This window comes from Pelmatolapia mariae, linkage group LG20 (genome assembly GCF_036321145.2).
Source record: "Pelmatolapia mariae isolate MD_Pm_ZW linkage group LG20, Pm_UMD_F_2, whole genome shotgun sequence".
Lineage (NCBI taxonomy): Eukaryota > Metazoa > Chordata > Actinopteri > Cichliformes > Cichlidae > Pelmatolapia > Pelmatolapia mariae.
The window spans coordinates 30817368-30839115 of record NC_086244.1 but is presented as its reverse complement, the minus strand read 5'-3'; the positions used below and the strand labels follow the sequence as shown (position 1 = coordinate 30839115).

General features: G+C 37.6%; 2 protein-coding genes across 3 annotated transcripts in view; both read left to right on the top strand.

Annotated features, from left to right (window-relative positions):
* acot7 (acyl-CoA thioesterase 7) overlaps positions 1-14483 on the top strand; it is a 52448-nt gene extending 37965 nt beyond the window's left edge. Inside the window, exons 9-10 of one of the 2 annotated variants that reach the window (XM_063464286.1) lie at positions 226-410; positions 12836-14483. In XM_063464286.1, coding sequence (XP_063320356.1) covers positions 226-410; positions 12836-12934 — 284 coding nt within the window. In that variant the 3' untranslated portion in view covers positions 12935-14483. The remainder of the gene's footprint in view (positions 1-225; positions 411-12835) is intronic. The other variant, XM_063464287.1, reaches the window with a different exon arrangement.
* Positions 14484-18672: 4189 nt separating this feature from the next.
* The window catches only part of LOC134618861 (probable G-protein coupled receptor 153), a 35737-nt gene continuing 32661 nt past the window's right edge, over positions 18673-21748 (top strand). The window contains exon 1 of the mRNA XM_063464448.1: positions 18673-19210. The gene's annotated coding sequence lies outside the window, so the exon portion shown is untranslated. The remainder of the gene's footprint in view (positions 19211-21748) is intronic.

Below are 21748 nucleotides of genomic sequence, written 5' to 3'. Positions count from 1 at the left end.
GGAATGCTGTGTTTTTGTGAAAACCTGATGCCTTGTACAACTTCTTTTTTTCACCTTTATAAGACTAAGTGAAGCCTTAAAATAACTGCTATGTCTGAGAAATGGTAGAAAATGTTATGGTAAATGTCAAAAAATGAAAATGTCTCTAAATGGCAACATATTTAGGTTTTACTTAAAAACACTGAAAATCAGAGTGCTCAATATCTTTTTCCTCTTCTTCCCAAGGGTGTGTGGTGACGGTGACGGGACGACTCACATTTGTCAGTAACAAATCGATGGAAATTGAGGTGTTGGTAGACGCGTCCTCAATGGTGGAGGCAGAGAAGGGGAAATATCGTGCTGTCTCAGCTTTCTTCACCTTCATCTCCCTTGACAAGGACAATAAGCCCCTGCCTGTCCCTGCCCTTAAGGTTGGTATCGTCCAATCTCCTTCTAAAGTCTGCCTGTTTTTTTCAAACCTTGATACATAATTTATGATGTTATACATTATTTTATATCCATATCCCTTAGTACAGAGTAATTACATTCACAAACACTGACAGTCAAGCCTGTTTTTTTACAGTATTGTAATGGAAAATAATCAAGGCATGGATTTTATTGCCTTTTTGCTGCGATATCATCTTTTAAAGGCTAGTTATTTTTAGCTCGGTCTCTTCTAACTGCTGATAACATTTCCATTAGTAATTTTTCTTTATCGTGACATGTAAAAGGGCCATTACAAGACTGGATCAATGGAGCCTTCATTTATAGAAAATGTTGAGTTGGGTCAGACTGATCTTTGATCCAAAACCACTGTAAATTTTTCCAGAAAAAAATCTGGAAAAAAATCACAAATATGAAAAGTATACTAATACTTTTAAGATTATATATTAAAGACTGTCTTCACAGACATGGTTTTTGGAAAGCTCAAAGGTACTGCCCATTGTTTAGGAATTTAACATGTCAGACTCTTTAGAAAGCATTCAAATCCTTGTAGTGTTTGGGTATTATCCTTCAGCAGTGAGCAGGGCTGAATGATATTATTCCCACAAGATCTCTGAGATGAGTATCTCTGGGATGAGTATGCCTGACTCAGCACTTACTGTCAGCAAGCAAAGACAAGCATGCTTACCTGCAGACAGGAGAGAGATGCCTGCTGTTTGTTCAGGCTCTCCAACACATAACGATCCAAACCTTGTTTTTATGCAAACACCGAGCTCATGCGCCATCTGTTTAAGTCATTAATATTAATGAGAAGCTATCTTTTTGCAATTTTACACAAGTGAGGAGCTTTTAAAACCATATTCTAAACACTGCAATGCAGTTTGTGTTAAGGTTCACATTATTTTTAAGTGTCATGATTAAGATTTTCACTCCATATTTTGTAACTCTACTTGTAATTCTACTTAATGTTTTGTTTGAATTGTTGTTGTTGTTATTAATGATGTACTGCACTCCATTTTCTTGATTTGGTAGCTTTGCAACAATGACATGAGATAGGTGGGCAGTTTCAAATTTGGCCGGCCAGCAGCAGGTCATTATTCCCTCAAGTGCACACTTGTACAAATTTTATAGAGTTTACACCAGAAGTTATAATTAAACTAGAAGTATTTGTAGAATACTGAAAAAAAACAAAGGCAATAAAACTAGCAACAGAAGAACAAAGAAGAAAACAAATAGTATGATAATAAGTACAAATAGAAATAATAAATCTTTGATTTTTGAAAATAACACATGTATTCTACAAAAATGCATTTTAACTCCCCCCTGCATGACAGTAGTGCATGACACTATGTCCTTCCATGTTTCAAGTACCATGAGCGTGTAATAAGAAATTTGCAGGAAGAAAGCTGCTGTGGTTGAGAGTGAAGCGTGAAAAAGGATTGTTATAGGTGTGTTGACATGCCACAAGTGCAGCAGTGACTCATTTGACCATCAGGTCACAGTTGAAGGTGCAGTATTAGCCTTTATAAACCACAGCACATTTATTCGAGACTTCTCTGATGATGCCCCTGCAGATAGAAGTGTTCATCAAATGCATGTCGCCTTTGGTTGGCCTTTTCAAAAGTGTCTGTCAGTCCCCTGATTTCCATTTCACAAAACCTGCATTTGGTTTGCCCATTGTCTGCCTCTCCCTCCATGCATTCATTACCTGGTTTTCTGCCTCACATAAGCTGTTCATTGCTTTTGTTTTAATAGGAGGGAATTGTAGCAGTTATTAGACTCATTGTAGTTTCTATTCAGAACTCAATTTTATCAAAAGAGAGGCTAAAAAATCTCCTGGTGATTTTAATAATTCATCCTCAACACTATAAATGGAAATCTAAATGGAGCCTAGTCTGCCAGGGATCTGATGTAGCTTGTCAAATAAACAAGGGCAGGGCAAAAGAGAAACGTGTGTGTGAATGAGTTATGAAGAAAGTGCATGTACACAAACACGAGCCCTTTGTGTGCAGGTCTGCATGTGTTAGAATGAGCATTGCCTGTGAATGTGCACATGCATGGAACAGATCATTGAGCACAAATGCGTGCATGTTTATTTATATGAGCAAGAGGAGGAGGACAAGGCTCGATCGGTGCTATTTCTGGCTTTATGACTATTTACTGGGGGCATAAGCATGAGATGAGATTGACTCTGACTCTACTGATGGCAGTAAACCTTTTCATAATTGTTGGTCTTTGGTGTGTACACGAGAAACGTCATGTGCAGGAAATAAGGTTCAACACGTCAGTCCAATTAACACCCAAATTTTCCCTAACAGGAGAGATGGGACCGTGGGAGTTGGAAAGACAATAAACAGATCAAAAAGCAAAAAAAGCATCGTAAGTCAGATGATAGTGAGCAGAACAAATCAAACTGGAAGGATGTGGAAGCGAAATGTTTTTGTGTATTTGGCCTTCACATCCTTACGTTTCGGCCACATAAAAGGTCTTGTGCAAAAGTCTTGATTCCCCCCTTATTTCTTTATATTCTGCTTCCAAAGAGCCAGACTTGTGATTTTTAAAATAGTGTTGAGTAATAAACGTAGGCCGACCGTTTTTAGAGGAATTTTTCTTCTTTTGTTAACTTAATACTGACCTATGAATCAGTCATAATCAACATAATAAAGCATTTTGTCTACACATACCAAACAAAATAGCAAATATTTTATTTTAAATGATATCTTTAGGCACAAAAACATATCATTTGTTTCCAGTTCTTTTGTTGAATTTGTATAAAATACTAACAATTATACAGTCCCAATCAAAAGTTTAAGACCACTTGAAAAATGGCAAAAAATCATATTTTGCATGGTTGGATCTTAACAAGGTTCCAAGTAGACCTTGAACGTGCATTAAGAAGAAATGGGAGTGAGACAAAACATTTTTTCGGCCATGCAATTTATTGAAAACTAAAACAGGCTGTTTTACAGGTGATCAAGTTTAGGACCACATGCCATTAAAAGGTCAAATCTGTGCAAAAATCTTGATTTATTGTCATTTTCTGTCAGGTCACACTGTCATGACCTTTGGATGGCAAAGACAAAAAAAAAAAAAGTTCACTTTTTGAACATGGTCGGGTTGATGAACTGCAAAATCTTTGGGACCTGTACCATTTGAGAGGGATAAAATAGTATTTTGGCACTAACAAGCTAATTCCCCAAATATTATTAGCATTAGTGTGCTGTATGTCCTTAAAAAATCTGGGGAAACTGCAAAAGTGGAAAACAAATGAAATAAGAGAGGAGCAAGATGCCTCTGTCTAATGTTCAGTGAAGCCTCATCAAAAATGGTCTCAGTGAAAGGGTGGCTGTCAAGAAGCCCCTGTTAAGCAAGAAAAACAGGGAGAAAAGGCTGTATGCAAAATTAAAAGAACGGAACTGAAAATCAGTGGCAACAGTTCTTATTGAGTGAAAAATATAAATCTGGAATTTTTGGGTCCAGTCGTCATCAGTGTCTTTGGAGGAGGTACAATAATGAGTGTCTACAGCACAGTGGAGGCTCTGTCATGGTTTGGGGCTGCATTTCAGCCAGCGGTGTTGGGGATCTTGTCAAATTGGGATCGCGTACACAGGACAGTACTGTTTTTGAGCCATCATGCAATACAATCTGGAGAGAGTATGATTGGCAACAGTTTCTGTTTTGTTTTTTTTCATGTCATTTTTCATAACAGTGATTCCAAACACACTGCCAATAGAGTAAAAGCATACCTGGACAGAAATAAAACACTGTCACTCAACGTTATTGAAGCAGTGTGGGATCTTGACAGAGAACAGAATCAAAGACACTCAACATCCAAATAAGAATGTCCTTCGAGAAGACTAGAGAACTATTTCTGTAGACTAGTTTAAAAAATTAAAAGAACTCTTGTGTTCAGGCTGTGTAGAAATATAGGTGTCGTACCAAACAATGACTTTCAAGCCTGTTAGAATCGTACAAACTCTATTTTTGCCTCATGTACATGTACATTTGCCTGTTTCAGTAAATCGTTGCACCTATTGCCAGGTTTACCTAGCAAAGCATAAAGAAACAAGGACTGGCTCAAGACTTTTGCATGGTACTTTACAAAATAGTATCATCAGCTATTTCCCAGAAATAGTAAGCCGTGGTATTTACTGTCTCTGTGTTAAAGATCCTCCAGAGAATTAAAACCTTTTCTTCTGAGCTAGCATGAAAGCGTGATTACACAAAACGTGTCTGACAGTTAGCAGTTAGTTTGGAACAAAGAGTGGAAACCTTGAAGCAGCCACCCTGGCTCTGTCTAAACATAACAAAAGCTATCTACCAATGCTCAACAGTGGGACAGATTGTGTTATTACTCGGTGTTACATAGACTGCTACTTCAAGAGTCCTCAAAGTCACTGTATCAGCTAAAAATACTCCTGTACGTGACCACAACTTAATGTGACCTTTAGAGATGGGTAATTTTGTTACCCATGAACAGTGCAATGGTTTTTAACCTTTTCACTGAAGTAAAAAAAAAAAAAAAAAGCTTGTTTGGCTTGGCATAAAATTTAATTAAGCTTCATTTCCCCAAATACTAAACTTGCTTCTTCTTATACCTTTAATCTTCTAATACCCCATAGCCCTTTTCATCAGGGAATACTGAAAATCCTTATAAAACAAACAAACTTGTTTCTCTGTTACTTATTCTGGCTGTGTATTATTTTGCCAGGAATGATGCAAATGAGTAAACTTTTCTGCATGCAAGTAGAATAAGACTAATGACTGCATGTACTGTTACATAAATTGAGTTACTTTAAGGCACTCTGATAAAACGGACTGGCTACTGTAAGTCTTTAAAATGTATGACAAAGACACCCAAGTGTGCACTTTCAGAACTAAATAATAATAACAATACCTTGACTAAATCCATTTGTCTTTCATAAAGACCTTCCATGTTTATGGAAACCTATACCTCCGTCATTTTTCTCCGTCTCTGCTGAAGTTGTTGATCTTTTTCAGTAGGTAAAGGCTATAAAAAAGAACTACAACTAGAGTCTTGTAAAATCTTCTGTTCTGTGGACATAAAATGTAGAAAGCAATACTGGTAGCATGAGACGTTAACTGCGGACCATTCTAACCAAGACGTTCCATCTTCTTGGGACAGCATATATGTGCTATCATGTATGAGCTGGATTGCTTATGCAGCCTTGTTTTTATCTCTCCAGCGCACCTGTCGTCACTGTCATTTGCACCAAAGCAGGTGAAACTGATTCACAATGGTTTATGAATTAGTACCCTTGTTTAACTGACTTTATGTTATACTGTGATCATCTGGTATTCCCCTAGTCTTATTGAGCAGTGTCTATTACAAGCTTACATTTCACCTCTCTTTTGCCTCTCTGATTCTTTTTGTTCTCCGTTATCCGTTTGTTAAAAAACAAACAAACAAAAACCAGGAACAAAAGGTGATTCTCCCTGCTTCTCTTTTATGTTTATAACGCAATTGTCTCTTTTTTTGTCCTTTTTTAGTACTGCTGAAATTTAAACTGAAAACACTCCTGAAAGCTCAAACCATCACTTATTATAATTTCATGGCAGCTTTTGCCCCAGTTGAGCTCTATAAATAGTCTGATCGACATGACTTCTGCTATTTTTGACTGCAGGTGCTTTCCCTCCCATTTTCCCTTCCTTGATTTCTTGCCAATGAGCTCAGTGCAATCACTATTTTTAGATTTTTCAGTTTCAGCTCACTAGGGAGTTAGGGACGGTGGGAGTGTGTGTATGTGTAGCTGGGCTGTCACTAATGTTAGCATACTGTGGGTTATGCTGAAGTGGGGCATGAGGACAGCAGGAGCACAGAGGATAGTGGGGAATGCCTTGCCTATCTATAACAGTAATCTTGAAAATGAATTACTGAAATATAGTGTATATACATGCTAGGCCAGGATAGAAATAATCAGTGCCTAGAAGAGCTTTAGACAGTGGTCATTGGTCTTATATCAGCTCTTAGTAGAAGAACATGGTTACACAAAGCTAAGTCCGGAGTGTGGATGTGTGAAAGGAAAGGAATAAAAATGTAGATTTTGGTCAAAACAGCAAGCACAAAAAATGCATTGTTAGTAGAAATACAGTATTAATAGGTCCAGTCATCCCTGCTGAACAAAGAAAAGCTTTGTGTCTTTGTGTATGTGTGTTTTTCTTTATTGCATATCTCCATTTATTGATTTAATTATTGTTTCACTATATCTCTCTTATTCTTGCCTTCTTGCTCCATCTTTCCTCTGATCTTTCTTTCTTCCTTCTATTCCATCTCCCTCCTTCCTCGCTGGCAAAGACTCAGCTGGCCTCCCTTGACACGAAAACAAGCCTGGTCGTCATGGCAACCTCATGTAGTTCACATGAAGTGATGCTCGTTTATTTATAGATACCTCCCATTTAAGACAATCAGAAACGTGTTAACGGGTACACCCGTTAAACTTAACGCCCAGATCATGCCTGCATCTGTTAGGCACTGCTAAATGTGCACATCAGGGGGTTATCATTCTACCTCATAAACAAAATATTGTGTATTCACAGCTCGAACTAAATTCTCTTCAGTTTAGTGAAACCTAGTTTTCTCTTTGACAGTACATGATTTAGATATTTTTTTGTTAAAGTTATTCAACTTTTATTACTTTCCAATAAACATCATTATGTCTGTCAGCAGCACCCAAAAGAAGATTAAAATGGTAATAAGTTTTGTCTGCGATGTTGTATTGTCATGTTGTTGCTTTATTTTGAGATCAAATTCAAAATTAGATACTAAATCATAATGAAAAAGTATAATTTTGTTATATTTAGAAAGAGTAATTTAGCATATTTATGCTAGAAAAAATGCCCACAACTTAAATATGAGTCTTATTTAAAAAGAACAAAATTCAGTACTTGTAGTATTTTAGTGCTTTTAAATTTTCCTTTCAGAAAACCTTTGATAGAGATCAATGTCACTTCTAATTTTCTTGTAACTGCAAATTACTTGTTCTTTAAATTAAATTACAAACCCTTTTGCAACGTATGCAAATGTAATGCAGTATTTAAACTGCTACATAAGTAACAACTGATCATTTTCAGATCTAAAATTGTCATCAGAGTGAATTTGAAAAAAATGATACGAAAAAATTAATTTTTTGTTGTATTTTCCCTCAAAGTTACCTGATCAATCTTTCATACTACAGTAGAAAGTTCAGTATAATTTCTGTCAGCTATCTTACATTAGTAAACTGCTGAAAAATAGTATCCAACTGAGGCTGTATACTTCAGACTCTTCATTGCTGTTGCTAAAGCTGCGATGAAGCCCATAAGAACTTGGCATGTCTGCATTATCAGATAGCTGCAGTGAAAAAACTGAAAGCATTTATGACTAAATGAAAAGATCCACTGGAAGAGCTCCTTTCACCATCCAGAAAAGCCTGGCTGATATAAAAGGATTCATTTTATGACTAGAAATGAAATACCTTTCAGCTTTGTCTAAAATGTCATCCTTTGTGTTTACCTCTCGGTCCCTCTATCACACACAGATATATAGGTTAGTATCCAGGCTCATTCTAGTCCAGATGGCTATTATTTGTCTTGTGCTGGCTGTTTACAGCTTTGTGCTACCTTTACACAGTGACATTTGCCAGTGCCACTGATGCCCCTTGCCCACTCTAATAACAGCTCGCGCCAACACGACAGAACCCACCTGGCATTTTGCTGGCATTGTCTAAGCAAATCTCCTTTACATGTATTGTCCTTGTTCCACATTTACACCGTATTGGTTTTTCCTGCTGCATTCAGCTGTCCACCTAGTGGATCTAATTAACAACAGGTGAAACATCTGTCTTGGCTGTTTGACCCAATCAGCCAAAGTTCTGGGCTCTGATGTTATCTCACTGGAAGATTTTGAGAGTAATTCTTCTTTTTCCTCTTCTTCTTCATCTTCTGGGCTTGTAACATCAGATCATCTGCCCCCATCTTACCCTAACCCTAGTATCATCTTCATCATGTTTCATCTGATCATATCTATATATGCAGATAAACAGCATGGGTCAAGAAATGGCAATGCCAGCCTGTTAAGTCATTGATGATCAAAACTAATAATGGATGAGTAATTTTCTGAGTTTTCAGTGAGCACCAACACAGGGACAAACTGTTATGCTGAACAAAATGCTGATTTAACAGTCGCAATCACATTTTTTGTTTGTTCAATACTTTGATTTATGAACAGAATAGATGGGAATTTAAGGACAGCCCTGTTAACCTTTAGATGTATGCAGATTTTTTTTTTTAGCATTTAGTTTACCAAAAACCAAAAACAAGTTTCTTGTAAGGCCGTAGACACTGAATCTTTTCAACAGCTAGGGTCAGCTATCATTCTTATTGTAAAGATAAATAACCTTGATGAAACATGAAATGGTTCAGTTTACCCGAATGCCAGTACATGTAGTGATTGTCACTGGACACTGCTGGAGTATAGGCATTTGCCTTAAATACAATATAACAAGCATGCTGGTTTTTGCAAGGATATTTCTGCTTTATTTCTGTAGTGAAGACAAATTACTTAAGAACACAACAAGGACCTTAATAAGAAAATGAATTGCCTCATTGAGTTATGCAAATGTAATCAACATAATGGTTAACATATGCACGACACATGTAACCTGTGGTAATGTGTGTAGATGGATGTGCACCGGCCATATGTGCATATTATTATTATTAGTAATATTATTATTGTAATTATTGACCATTAAGTAATAAGGCTAAAAAACAAGGTTTGAACAGTGATCAGGAATTTGTTTTTACTGGTTGGATAAGCTGAATGTACAAATTGGTATCTGGAAATATAAATCAATTATTCAATAACAAAATATTCATGTAATTAGTTCAAATCAATTTCAAGCTGTGCAGCAACAATTGCACGTTAAAAATGTTTTATAATAATTATTATTTTATTTTAACAACCTTTGGTATGTTAATAGTCAAAGCTTACATAAATCTCTTCTTCAGCCAGACAGCGAAGCTCACATTTTTCCTGCCAGAATCATTTTTAGCTGTCATTGTCAGACAGTCTGCAGCTATGATTCATCAGCAGCAGTAAGGTATACAGTTTCGTTTTGCTGTTTGTTAACTCATCTCAAACCGTACATCGATATGGTTTCAAAAAGAATGATTTTTTTACTATTTACTAGTAAAATTTTTATTCTTTAAAAAAGTTAAATAAAATATATTAATTCATTTTTTTAAATTAATTTGACGTTCTTACAGTTCTGTCTGATCATAAACAGTCTCACCATGTAAACATTTTTTCTTTTGCTTTGATATCGTGGCTGCAGTTTTTCAGACTTAAATAAATAAACAATAATGTCTTTGGATTGTTCCAGCCTGTTCAAGAAGGATGATTTATAACCCTCTAATTGGTGTTAGGATCCTAAATCACCTTGTTGGGGGTTATTTCAATAATGCTATAATGCAGCTCCCTGCACAGCTCAAAGTGTTAACTAGATAGAGCAAGATGCCTCTGTCTCATTAATGCACTCAATGAATTGTTAGGCTAGGCAATAGATTGTCCACAGAGTTAGACAAAAGGAATTATGACATTAAAGGTCATGTTTGTGTATTTGTCTGCCTTCCAACATTGCAACAGGCAACCATTTGTAACCACCTTTATAATAAACTGTATAACAGCGAGGAAGGAAACACCATTTAACTGAGTAACTGTGACTTGAAAATTAAATATATGTCAGTATATTTGTCTTATGTGAAGAAAATGAATAACCACTAAATAAAAAATTATTTGTATATATGGGGGCACATATTTACAAATACTTAATTTAATGAATAGAAATGAAATTCATTGGTTATAGAGTATGCTAATAGATATTTAACAGATACGTCAGAAATAAGCCCAGCGTCACATTGACGACCTGTCCAGGGTTTACCCTGCGCCTCGCCCTGTGGTGGCTGGGATAGCTTGTAGAATACAAAAAAAGATAATATGCTAAATTTTTGCCACCACAGAGATACCAGTTAAGACGCTACAGATGCCGCTGGAGCATCTGTACATTTAACAGTTAGTTAATGTACAGACACTTAAATATAGTAAACTTTGCAATGCATTTTTTCATAAAACAACAGAACGTTGTGTGCATATGTTCTGCTCATAATCTCATAATCATTTTATTTACTCTGGTAGTTTTTCATTTTCATTTTTTACTGCTGACTGCTGCGTCTAACTATTTTTTTTTATCTGTGGTCCTTAACTCAAATTTTGTTTTAATTGTGCTTACTTCTGTCTAATAATTAAATTTTTAATAATGCAACTTAAGTCATGCTTTTTTCGCCTATAAAGAAATGGATTACATAAATGTTTTTCTAGAACATTTCAAAACCTTTTAATTATGTCATTGCATTATAGAAAGATCATCATACTACAGTAGTAACAGTAGTAGTAATAGTAGTATTATTAGTAGTAAAATACAGACCTTGAAATTTCTAAAACGTGGGAACATTTGATGCAAAAATGGAAAAATGGGATCAACATTGTTCAACACTGTATGCATGCATATATGAGGCCATTACAATCACAGTGCGCTACATTTGGTTGCTGTTTGGTGTGTAAAGCAATGGCTAAGCTTGTTTAGAGTTGATCTGACCCACCCTGCCTGATTCTGTAACTCACAGTCTGTAACCCATCTCAACCCAGTTAGAACTTCATCACACCAGTAATCACTTATATAAATACACACACCTTATATAATTATAAATAATTTTATTTGTGTATTTAATTTTTTTTCACTTTGTTTGCAGCCTATTCACCTACCTGTGTAGATATTCTGACTGAATGGAACCACGTTTACATTTTACATTATGTACAGATCCACAGTATGTGGTTTTCAGCAGGTATTAAGTATGTGAATATGTAAGATACATAAGTAATCGTTTTTATGGTCATGACTTGTCAGTTCTTTGGTTATATTACATGACGCCCAGATATTGTATGTTATATGTGTCTATATTATTTTTCTGAAAAACTTGTTCTTTCCCTCTCTCTCTCTCTTTTCAAACTCAATGAACTGGAATTATCCATTACTTTCAGTTGAATGGCAAAAGCAAAACTGACTGAGCAGTATGTTGACTGTTATATAACTGCCATACAACAAACGCACCAATATTACAGCTGTATGCTCCTGAACCTGTTCTACAGATAAGATATTCCCACTGGTGTTGTGTTTGTAGCTCAGCGCCACTGTTTTAATATTCTCGTCACATTTGAGTAATGACCCCCTTGGGCTTGTCCCCGGCATTATGTTTTGTCATGTTTGTTACCACCCTGCTCTCTCCTTAAATTTAAGGTGCCATCTGTCAGTTTTGCACCCTGTTTGTGTGAGTGGCAGGTGTTCTTGAATCTGCCAACCACCTGGTGTGTACGCAGCAAAGAGCCACCATCAGAACATGTCATTAGCTCTAACAGTACACTTTATATATGAAATACAAACATGTTCATGTACCCTGCTTTGTTACAGCGCTTCGAAGATAAGGAAAGGAGAAATCAGTCAGCACCTTCAAAGAAAGTGTGATATGATCACTGGTGGTGGTATTGTTGCAAATCATAAGGTTGGCCAACAGTCAAATTAAACTGTACAGAATATCAAGTGCTTACTCCTATAAACCAGCAGCCACATTTAGCTTCAAAACAAACAACTGCACAGAATTAAACAGTAAAAATGATTCATAACAGCTGTAAATCTATAGAGTGTTTCCAGATGCCTGCAGCATCAATAATACTGCACTGGCACTGTGCATAGAACACACTATCATGGAAATGTGCGGTCAAGGTTGGTCAAGAGAAGGTTTGATGAGATGATGCCATGAGTTGAGAGGCTAACACTCACCACAAATTACAGGAATTGCCCTTTATGTACTTCTACTGCATTATTTACTTAATTATCAGGTTGTGTCTAACCTTGTGAGTAGCTGTTGTTACTATGACCAGAAAATGGATTCATGAACCTGATCAGCTGACTCATCACCATTCTTCAGTCTTGCCATTAGTTTTGCATTTATATAAAATGTGTTGCTGGCGATAAATGCATTCACACACCTTTAAAATGCAGAAATTTCATATGTGGCAATGTCCTGCATATGTCACATGTGGTTTCACTCAACTTCACTTATATGTAGTCTTCTTCATATATTTTGTATATCATGCTGTGTCCTTACAAGCCTATAGTCAGACTCATTTGTTCTATATTTCACCTAGAAGATGAATGGCAATTTCAGCAGCACTGTCAAGTCAATTAGATCAGAGCTTCATGCCCACGGTTAATATAATAATTAGAGAGGAAACATTCCAGTGTGTAGATGATAAATGTGTCTGAAAACAAATATTTTTGTCTATTTTCTTTTCCTCTAGGTTGAAGGCGAGGATGAGCAGAGACGTTTTGACGAGGGGAAAGCACGTTACCTCCAAAATAAAGAAAAGAGACTGTCAGATAAGACACGCGGGCAGTGAAAATGCCACTCAGAATTTATCACCTGCAGCGACAATACATTAACCCCACACAATATGTAGTATGAAGGAAACAAAGTAAACATTTTCTGCTTTATGATTATTGCTTTCTCTTGAACCTGAACCTATGATTTTTTTTTCCTGTGCTACACCAAAGTATCCACATATACTGTATATGTATGTAAGAGTACATAATTTATTTTGGAGAGAATTTTAATGACGGATGAAGACTGGGTTTTTTTCGATCACTGTCTCCTGTCTCTGTGTAGAAGAGTACTATTTTGTTTGTGGAAGATCTGAAGACTTAATTATCATGTCAGTGTAAAGTGATAATCTGAGCACAAGGAAACTGATGAATAAGGGAGTGAGTAATAATGAATAAAAGATCCAAGTGCTAGTCTGGGGCTCTTGCCTTGTGTCCTTGCTAGTTTGATGATGGTGATGTCATTGTCTTGGGCATGCCTTGGCACAGAGGGCACACGCTATCCATCTTTTCAGCACTGTGTCTTTCACAGAGAAATCAGGGGAGCTTGGGGGTTTTGACTCAACTTGCATCTCTCCCACATCACCCCCTCCCACTTCCTCTCTGCTCTCACCCTGCTTTGCCTGTCTGTCACACTATGCCTTACCATACTCTCTTTTCCCTCTCCTCCTTACGACCTCTTTTCATCCACTTCCATTCTCCCGTAATGTTGCTTTCTTGCTCCTGAGTTTCTCTTTATTTACCTGTCTGTCTCCCTTGTTGCCTCTTGTACCCATATTGTTCTCTTTGTCTCCAGATGACATTTGAGGATTCATTATTGTCTGATAAACAAACTGAACTGGAAAAAAATGTCTCTATTAGTGTCTTTCCATGTGTCCTTTGTAAGTGCATGTGTGCACAAGGTAAAATCAGAAAGATAAATCGGGCCAGTGAGAAATCAATATTACCATGGCCATGGCTATATGGCCATGCCAAGACTGAACCCTGTGATCATTAACCAGCCATAAATACCACGGTATTACATTTCATTTTTTTCTTTTGCATTTTATTTCATTTTAGACCAGAATCAGATTCATCAAGAGGTGTAGGTAAGGCTGCGCACTGGATGACAGGGACTAATTTCGGATCAAAACCAAAGTGAAACTGAAGATTATTAAAGTCCAATGTGGAAGCTCAGACATTGACAAAAGTCTAAACATTTGTAAATTTTCTTTTCTTTGGACCTTTGTTCCTCCTCATACTGCCTTTCTGACATGGACAGAAAATGATTTGTCATTGAATCATGAAGGTTATTGTTATTTTTTTCCTCTGTCCCTCCAGCCAGCAGAGTATGTGTGCTTTTCATTTCCCCCATGAAAATAAAGTTAGGCCCAAGCTGCACTGGGGGCTATATCTATTTTTAACCCTAGTTATGCAGAAGCGTCTTGTGAGAGGAGGCGAGCACAGGAAGGGAGAAGACGATACAGTGAGACAGTATGCATGTCATATGGTAAGATGAGACTTCTGAGAAATATGAACTCATGGAAAAGCATTCGCCATACGTACAGTATCATGACAATGACATTATCTAAAATAGATGTTTCTCTTTCAGCCAACAACAACAGTGTGCTTTTAATGAAGATAAATTCCATGTCCGATTGACATAAACCTACAGTATATATTTAATATGTTAAAAACGGTGATATTGAATGAGGCTATATGTCAAACTTGTTTTCTCACTGAGAATAACAGAAAAATTGAATGAAAGCCAAAATCTGATATCATATTTGCATGTCATATATAAATGAAAGCACAGCAGTGCTCGCAACGCTGTATCCCCGTGCAGAGGCTACTTAGATGAATGATCCTCTGGTGCGGCACAAGAACCATTAAGTACTTTGAGCAAAGGATAAATGATAAAGAGAGGTGGTGCTCAGAAGACTCTTGGCTTTTATTGCTGAGTGGCCTCCTTTGCATTTTCTGCTCGTTGTGCTCACAGCTCAAGAATCTCTCGTCAGTCATTTTCTTGCAGCGAGGCCTTGATTTCACACGTGAGACAAAACTCAGTAACCTGAACAATGTGCTGTTTGCACTTCATGGTCACGCTTGTAAATATGTCTGTCAATATTTGCATGAGACAACGTTTCTGCTAAGTTTGTTGGCAAAAGCTGCTGATGTGTAAGAACAAAAGACTTTAACAGCAAAATATCTGAAAAAAAAAACCTCTTCCTTGGAACATTTTCAAAGAACTGAGTTATGAGCATTACATTCAACCATCCTGTGTAATCTGGGCTTGGAGCCAGCAGGGCTTTCCTTGCGGAGGAGTAGGTGATGGATCATGCTTTGTCTGGCTTGGAACCTCCCTTTTTTGTTTTTACAGCCACAGTGGACCTTTTGGGGTGCAACTAAATATGGCTACCTTTGAGTGTAAGGAACACAAACTTTGATGCACAGAGTGGTGGCCACCCTGGAAAAGTTGAGAGAGCATATCGATAGGACATTGAAAACAGCATTAAGTATTAAAAAGATGCTGTGCCTGTGCCTACATATCTTGGAGCTGATGGTGGTAGTTGGGGCAGCCCAGTGACACTGAAGCCAGTGGGCGGGAATGCCTTCTGTTACTTTTTACTTCCAGGTCACCTAGCATCACACAAACTCAAGCTCCCTTGCCATGTCCAGTACTGATAATGGGTTTACTTGAGTCTAAAACAACATCAGTAACAGGTTACACTTGCATGCATCTTCTTGACCAACACAAAATAACAAATTCCAGATTTTGTTACACAAATCAAATCACAAATTATTCAAACTAAGCTGGACTTGTTTTCCACAAGCCAACAGCCTAGCATCAATTGATGCCCATTGTAGTGTTGTAAATGGGTTGCTAATTCATGCACCCACTGAATCAGTCCTGACTCATTTTACCCTGACAAGTTAATAATGAACATATCAAAGAGTCTGTGAAGTAAAGGTGGATTTGGGTGTGCTCCAGCAGAGCCACACTGTTCAAATGTAACACTGTTGTTCTCTAAAATTATGCTTTGGACACATTTGTTAATCAAATTGTGCCATTTACTTTAAAAGTGCACATGCCATCTCATTTTGTTCATTTCCTCTTCTTTGTTCTCTGTGTTTTTGCAGACACACACACACACACACACACACATATTGGTTGCAGGTATGCACGCACAGGCACACATATTGTGGTCTCTATTGTATCCCTTAGTTGTTTCTAATGTTATTTTCAAGTGACTTGTGTGCTTTCCTGTAGTTTCCTCTGTTCCCTGTCTTTTTGTTTCAGTTACTGCCTGTCTTATTATCAAGACTTGCTTCCCCCTGTTTCTAGGCATGATTGAAACCAGTTTAGACATTAGTGAGGTCCACCTTTTTTTTCTTTAATGTTTCATATTTAAGATGCAGCACCTGCGCTCCAAGTAGAAGCCATAATATTGTAGAATTCCCAGTCTTTTTAGGCAAAAACCACCCAGAGCCACATACTGATTATCTGTTTTTGCTTCCTTTTCTTCATGTGACTGTGTGCCGTGCTCTCGCTAATGTCACCTGTGTCCAGTCCAGTATGCACATAGTTTTGCCTCTTTGCTCCTGTGTTTACCTTCTGTTTGACCTCCTTGTACTTCCTCTGTTTTTCAAAAAGGATTAGAATGATCTTGGAAGTTTGTATCAGCTTTCATTAAGCTCACTTGTAGTTAGATTTGTCTGTGATGTATCTATTCAGCTCTTCTCTCCCATGAATCATAACACAATCAGCTTCTCTTCTTTTATCGTGTTTGAAATCTTCTCCGGGTGTTTTTCATCAAATGTGCCTTTTCTTCCACTACTGCTGTTTGAAGTTTTGAGAAAGCCTAACGCAGACAAGGAGACTCAGTGAATGTAGAATCATTCCCTTACCAGACCTTTACAAAATAAAATATGTACACAATGCAGTGCTGTAGTGTTTACACAGTTATAGTTCTTTACTCTTTATCCACGCACTGTGTGCAAATGTTTTATGAGCTGTAAGTGAACTGATTTAGCTGTAACTTTAACTATTTCTTTCTTTCTTTTACCTGGTCAAGAAGCAGTTTTTATAGTCACAGGTTCACTGTGAAATGGTGAAATTCCATTTGCTTGGAATAGCAAATGGTTGTTGCCTATTCCAATTTAAAAATGAATAGTCATTTTTAATTAACTTGGAATAGGCTGCTTAATTTACCTCCAGTTCAAGTCAAGAATTCAGCCACATCTCTAGAAACAGCTAGTAAAATCCAACAGGGTGAGCAACATGGGCACTCAGTCAGCCAGGCAGGCTTTATATGAAATCTCCAGTTTTTCCCAGTAAAATCGAGTTATTTTGTGATGATTTTCTGGATCACAGTCTCCTAAAACCTGGTGCTTTAAACAGCAACCATGATCTGCGACAGTAGCACTGAAACTAGTGAAAGAAATTGTAGCAAAAACTAATTATACAGTTAAGCTGTGTAAAATTAAAATTTTGGCAAGCTTAGCTACTGCTCTTCTAAAATGAAATGTTTTAATTTTCCAATGCCTCAATGAGCATTATATCATGCAGCAGCGCAGGAAGCTAGGCAGGCCAAGCTTTTTCTGCATGATAAATCACTGTTTTTGATTACTTGCTCTTATGATTTGCTTGTATGGACATACTTGTCAAACAGAAGTACAACATGAGGACTTATATATTGACATGTATTAATATATAGTAGCAGCTCTACCAAAAGATAATACTTTATCCGTCCCAAATCCAGGTCAAATAAATATAAATATATATAAAATAGATTCTTATTTATGCTCTTTTATGGGAATTTTATGAAATTCTCAGTTGGTGAAAAAAAAAACCCACTACAGCTGCAAGGATTGCATTTTAATTTAGCAGATCATAGTGCAACAGAAACAACACAGTCTGGATAATAAATCTGAGAAATGTTAGCTATTTGATGGAGTATGTGCGTGTGCAAAGGCAAGACTAAGAAAAAGAAAGCTGGTCCAAAATAAATACTCCAAATACAACATGACTACCTTTTAACAATAAACTGCCAGTTTAAAATGTGACTAAATTGTGAGCCATACACATATAGGTGCTCTAAGTGGTGACTGGATTAGCTGTGAAGAAATCCTGACTCAGTGTCTGGAGAAGCTTTTTTAAAAGGTACTTCATCACTGAACAGTCTGGCTGTGCCCTGCACGGGCAGCTCCCAGGTGTGGTTTTGTGTATCTGTTTTAATGAATGGAAAGCTGCGCACTGCTGTTCAGACCATCCGGCGAATAAATGAAAAATAATCTTTATAGTGGCAAAAACCAGGGAAACAGGGACCTCTGTGTCTCTTCTCTCATGTAGGGCCTATCAGTTTTCTCACTGGGTACAATCTTCACCCTGCGGGAGGAAAGCCGCTCTTACAGAATCATCCAAGGAAGGAGGCTTACGTAACAAGTCGTATAATGTCAATTAAAAGACCCATTTAAAAAGGAGCATGAATGGCATGAAGGAAAAAAAAGAGAGCATCAGCGCGATATAAATAACAGAAGATCCGTCAGAAAAGTCTTAAGAATGACGACATTTATTAGATTTAGTGCATGTTTTCACACTCAACTGTAGTAAGCTATTAAAACAACGCCGTTTTCTGTTTGCACTGCATCAGATCTTTATTTTAACTCATTCAAATGAGACCTTTGATGAAAGTAAGCTCTTGATGTTCATTCAGAGGTTGCAGGACCTGTAAAAAAAATTCAAAGAAAATGTTCAGCACGCAACAGCAGCTCTGCTCTGGTAAAATACCGACCTATTTTTCCATGAATTATTTCTTATTGCGGTTCACTCCCACGACCACGGAGCGTCTGCACGAGAACGAGCCTACACTGTCGGGAGCGCGCAGCAGTCATGCCTCATCCGTCGCTCGCCTCGTCAGTGTTGGAAAACAGAAGAAGAATTTTGCCTTTCAGCTAAAATAAACCGTTTTATTTTAGTTCTCGTGCTATCGCTCGACCGCCCGCTTCGTGGAAAAGAAAGTGACATATTTTGCCAAACTACTCGATAATTTATCTCCCCCCCTCCACAGTCAGCGAGACAAAAGAGGGCAATAAGATAAAAGAGGAGTGCAGCTGTGGTGATGTGCCGTTTCGGGTTCTCATCCTTCATTTCGCAGGTCATTCCTCTAACCTGATGCTGTTGATACTCCCGACGCTGTTCAGTTCAGGGATGGAAATGCTTTGGAAGCCACTTCAACGGACCTGAAGCCATGAACGACAGAGTCTTCATCCCCCGGAAACAACGAGCAGTCAGGAGCCTCAACATCTCGTGAAAGGTAAGCCAAGACCCGCACAGCTGGTTATAATTACGTCAGACTCGCCGGTGATTAGCTTAGGTGTACAAAAACAAACAAAAAAACAAACAAAACAAAAAACAAGGAGAACAACAGAGCTCCATCCAAACAGGTGGTGTCCTGCAGCAGGAACAGGTGATACTAAAAAGTGTATTTCTGGATTTATGAATCGAAACGTGACATTCCTGTGGACCCACAGTACAGAACTGACCTATATATCGAGGATTTTATTGGTGTTAAAACGCTTGAAAGACAAATGCGGATGGAGAAGTGGCCTAATTGAAAGAGGGAATGACAATTATTACGGTGGCTACTGTCAACTATTATACAGCACACTAACTTAACAGAGGGAGCAGCTTTTAGGCCTACAATAAATCTATGTGATGTAAGTGTGGTAATTAGTGCACACTGGCCCTGATTGACAAGAAACGCATCAGTAAAAGGGACAGTAACCTAGATACAGTACTTGTGCAGGCACAAGGTTGAACTTAAACAATACTGAACACTAGTTTTCACACGCAGGGCTGCAGAGAGCATGTAACTTCCTTAGGCAATTTCTAAAATGTTCTGTGGGAAATTAACATAATTTAAGCTGTACTCTGCATGTCTGCTTTTTGTTTTAATTTGTAAAATCTTATGCATTTCGTGTGCTTTTACAGACATTTTGTTTAAACAAATGCTGTATATAACTGTACAGTATATATACACTGATTTACTGGTTTCCAAACCTAAAAAAATAAGCCTAAATAATATATATTGTTTTTTTCTGTTTGTGAAACATAGTGTTGTGACACAATGGCTTAACTAAGTAAAAGTAATTACTGCTCTACTAGGATACCTGATTTATAGCGTAATTTTCCTCCCAAGTCATTTATTCAACACAATTATATAATTAAGCTTTAAGACAAAACCCTACATTATATTTCTTGTTCATAAGATTCTTCCCAGAGCCATAACTTTGAACAAAAGTGGCCCTATACTTTAAACATGTGCAGTCCAATATATATTAAATATACAACAGCATTACCAGTGTATTTCTGCTCTAGCCCCTGATATTGAGAGATAATTGGCAGGAATCTGATGACATTCTTTCAAATGCTATTTTAATACACTAACCAAAGGAGATAATTATTAACCGAGGAGCTATTGAATGCTGTCAAAGGTCAGAAAGTGGCCATGCAAGCCAATGATCACTTTTACTGCCCAGAGAAACTGCTGTAGCCTGCATGTGACAGTTACTTCTACACCACAAAACCTCACGACAGATCTCAGTGTTTCGCAGGGCATGTGTGACATTTTGTTTGTCACACGTTCGGCTCTGTCATTTTGTGACCGCGCTAGCCCGTGTTCACACTATTCTATTTTTTACTCGCCCACAACACATTGACCGCCTTTCTCCACACCATTATATGGTAATGTAACGTCGTGATTAATGGCAATGACGATAGCGTGTAACAGTTATGATCTTTTCTTGCTGCTTAATTTTGCTTATACAAGTGTAATGTGTAGCTTTAATCTACCACCTGATTCACTTAAACTGCCACAGATGCCTGTTTGCAAGAAAAACACTAGTTCTGCTACCATATGGTGCCCAGTGATCCTGCTCCAGTCATAGCTGGAGGTAGCTTAACATAAACTGGAAGAAAGCCTCAAGGGTTGCATTTGTAATGGAAAATTCAGCTCCTTACTCTGTGACAAGCTGGCCACCCAGCTAAGACCAGTATTCACAAGTGTCTCAGGAACATCAAACAGCACACCGGAGTAATCTTTTATCACACTGGTGTGCTGTTTCAGTCTGGGAAGCTTACTTTTTGTATTGACTGCATGTCGTTTTGAAGAATATAGTGTCAAGCTTGACTTGAATAGATGGTCATAAGCTAGAGAAAATGGCACATCTTCTATTCTGTCCTTGATTTGTCCATTTTCTAAATGCAAGCAAAGTGGTCTCAACTGGCTTAATCCTCGTAAATCAGTTTTATTCGCTGAATCCAAATAAATAAAACTGAATATAAATAAAAGTAATGAGTTCTTTGTTCATACCCACCGCACACAATGCAACCAAAAACCACAGTGGTCTAATTCTATTGATTAGTTCACTTTTATTGATTTTCTTTTTTAATAGATACATGATCTTAGCTTACCTTGGCAGGAGGTTCAAAGGTCAAGGGCACAAAGCACCTCTGGGCCTTTCTATTTTCTGCTGACTGGAGCTGGCAGCCTTTCACTGGCTTGGTTTAGAGACTTCATGCGAAGAGGGCTGGCACAGTGGCTAGAATCTGGTTAGAGAGCCGGCTGCCAACTAGCTCTGCCACCCTGCTGTGCATTAGTGAAATGCTGTGATTAAGTGGAAGGGGTATGTGCTTAGAACATGTTATCATTGTTGTTTCAGTGCTTGAGTATGTGTACTTGCATATTTCTTATCTGTAGTTTTGCCTGTAAGTAACTTCAGACTGACACTATGGAGTGTTGCTGACTACAGGATTTTATACAGATATCTGGCTTCAAACTGTTTTTCATACA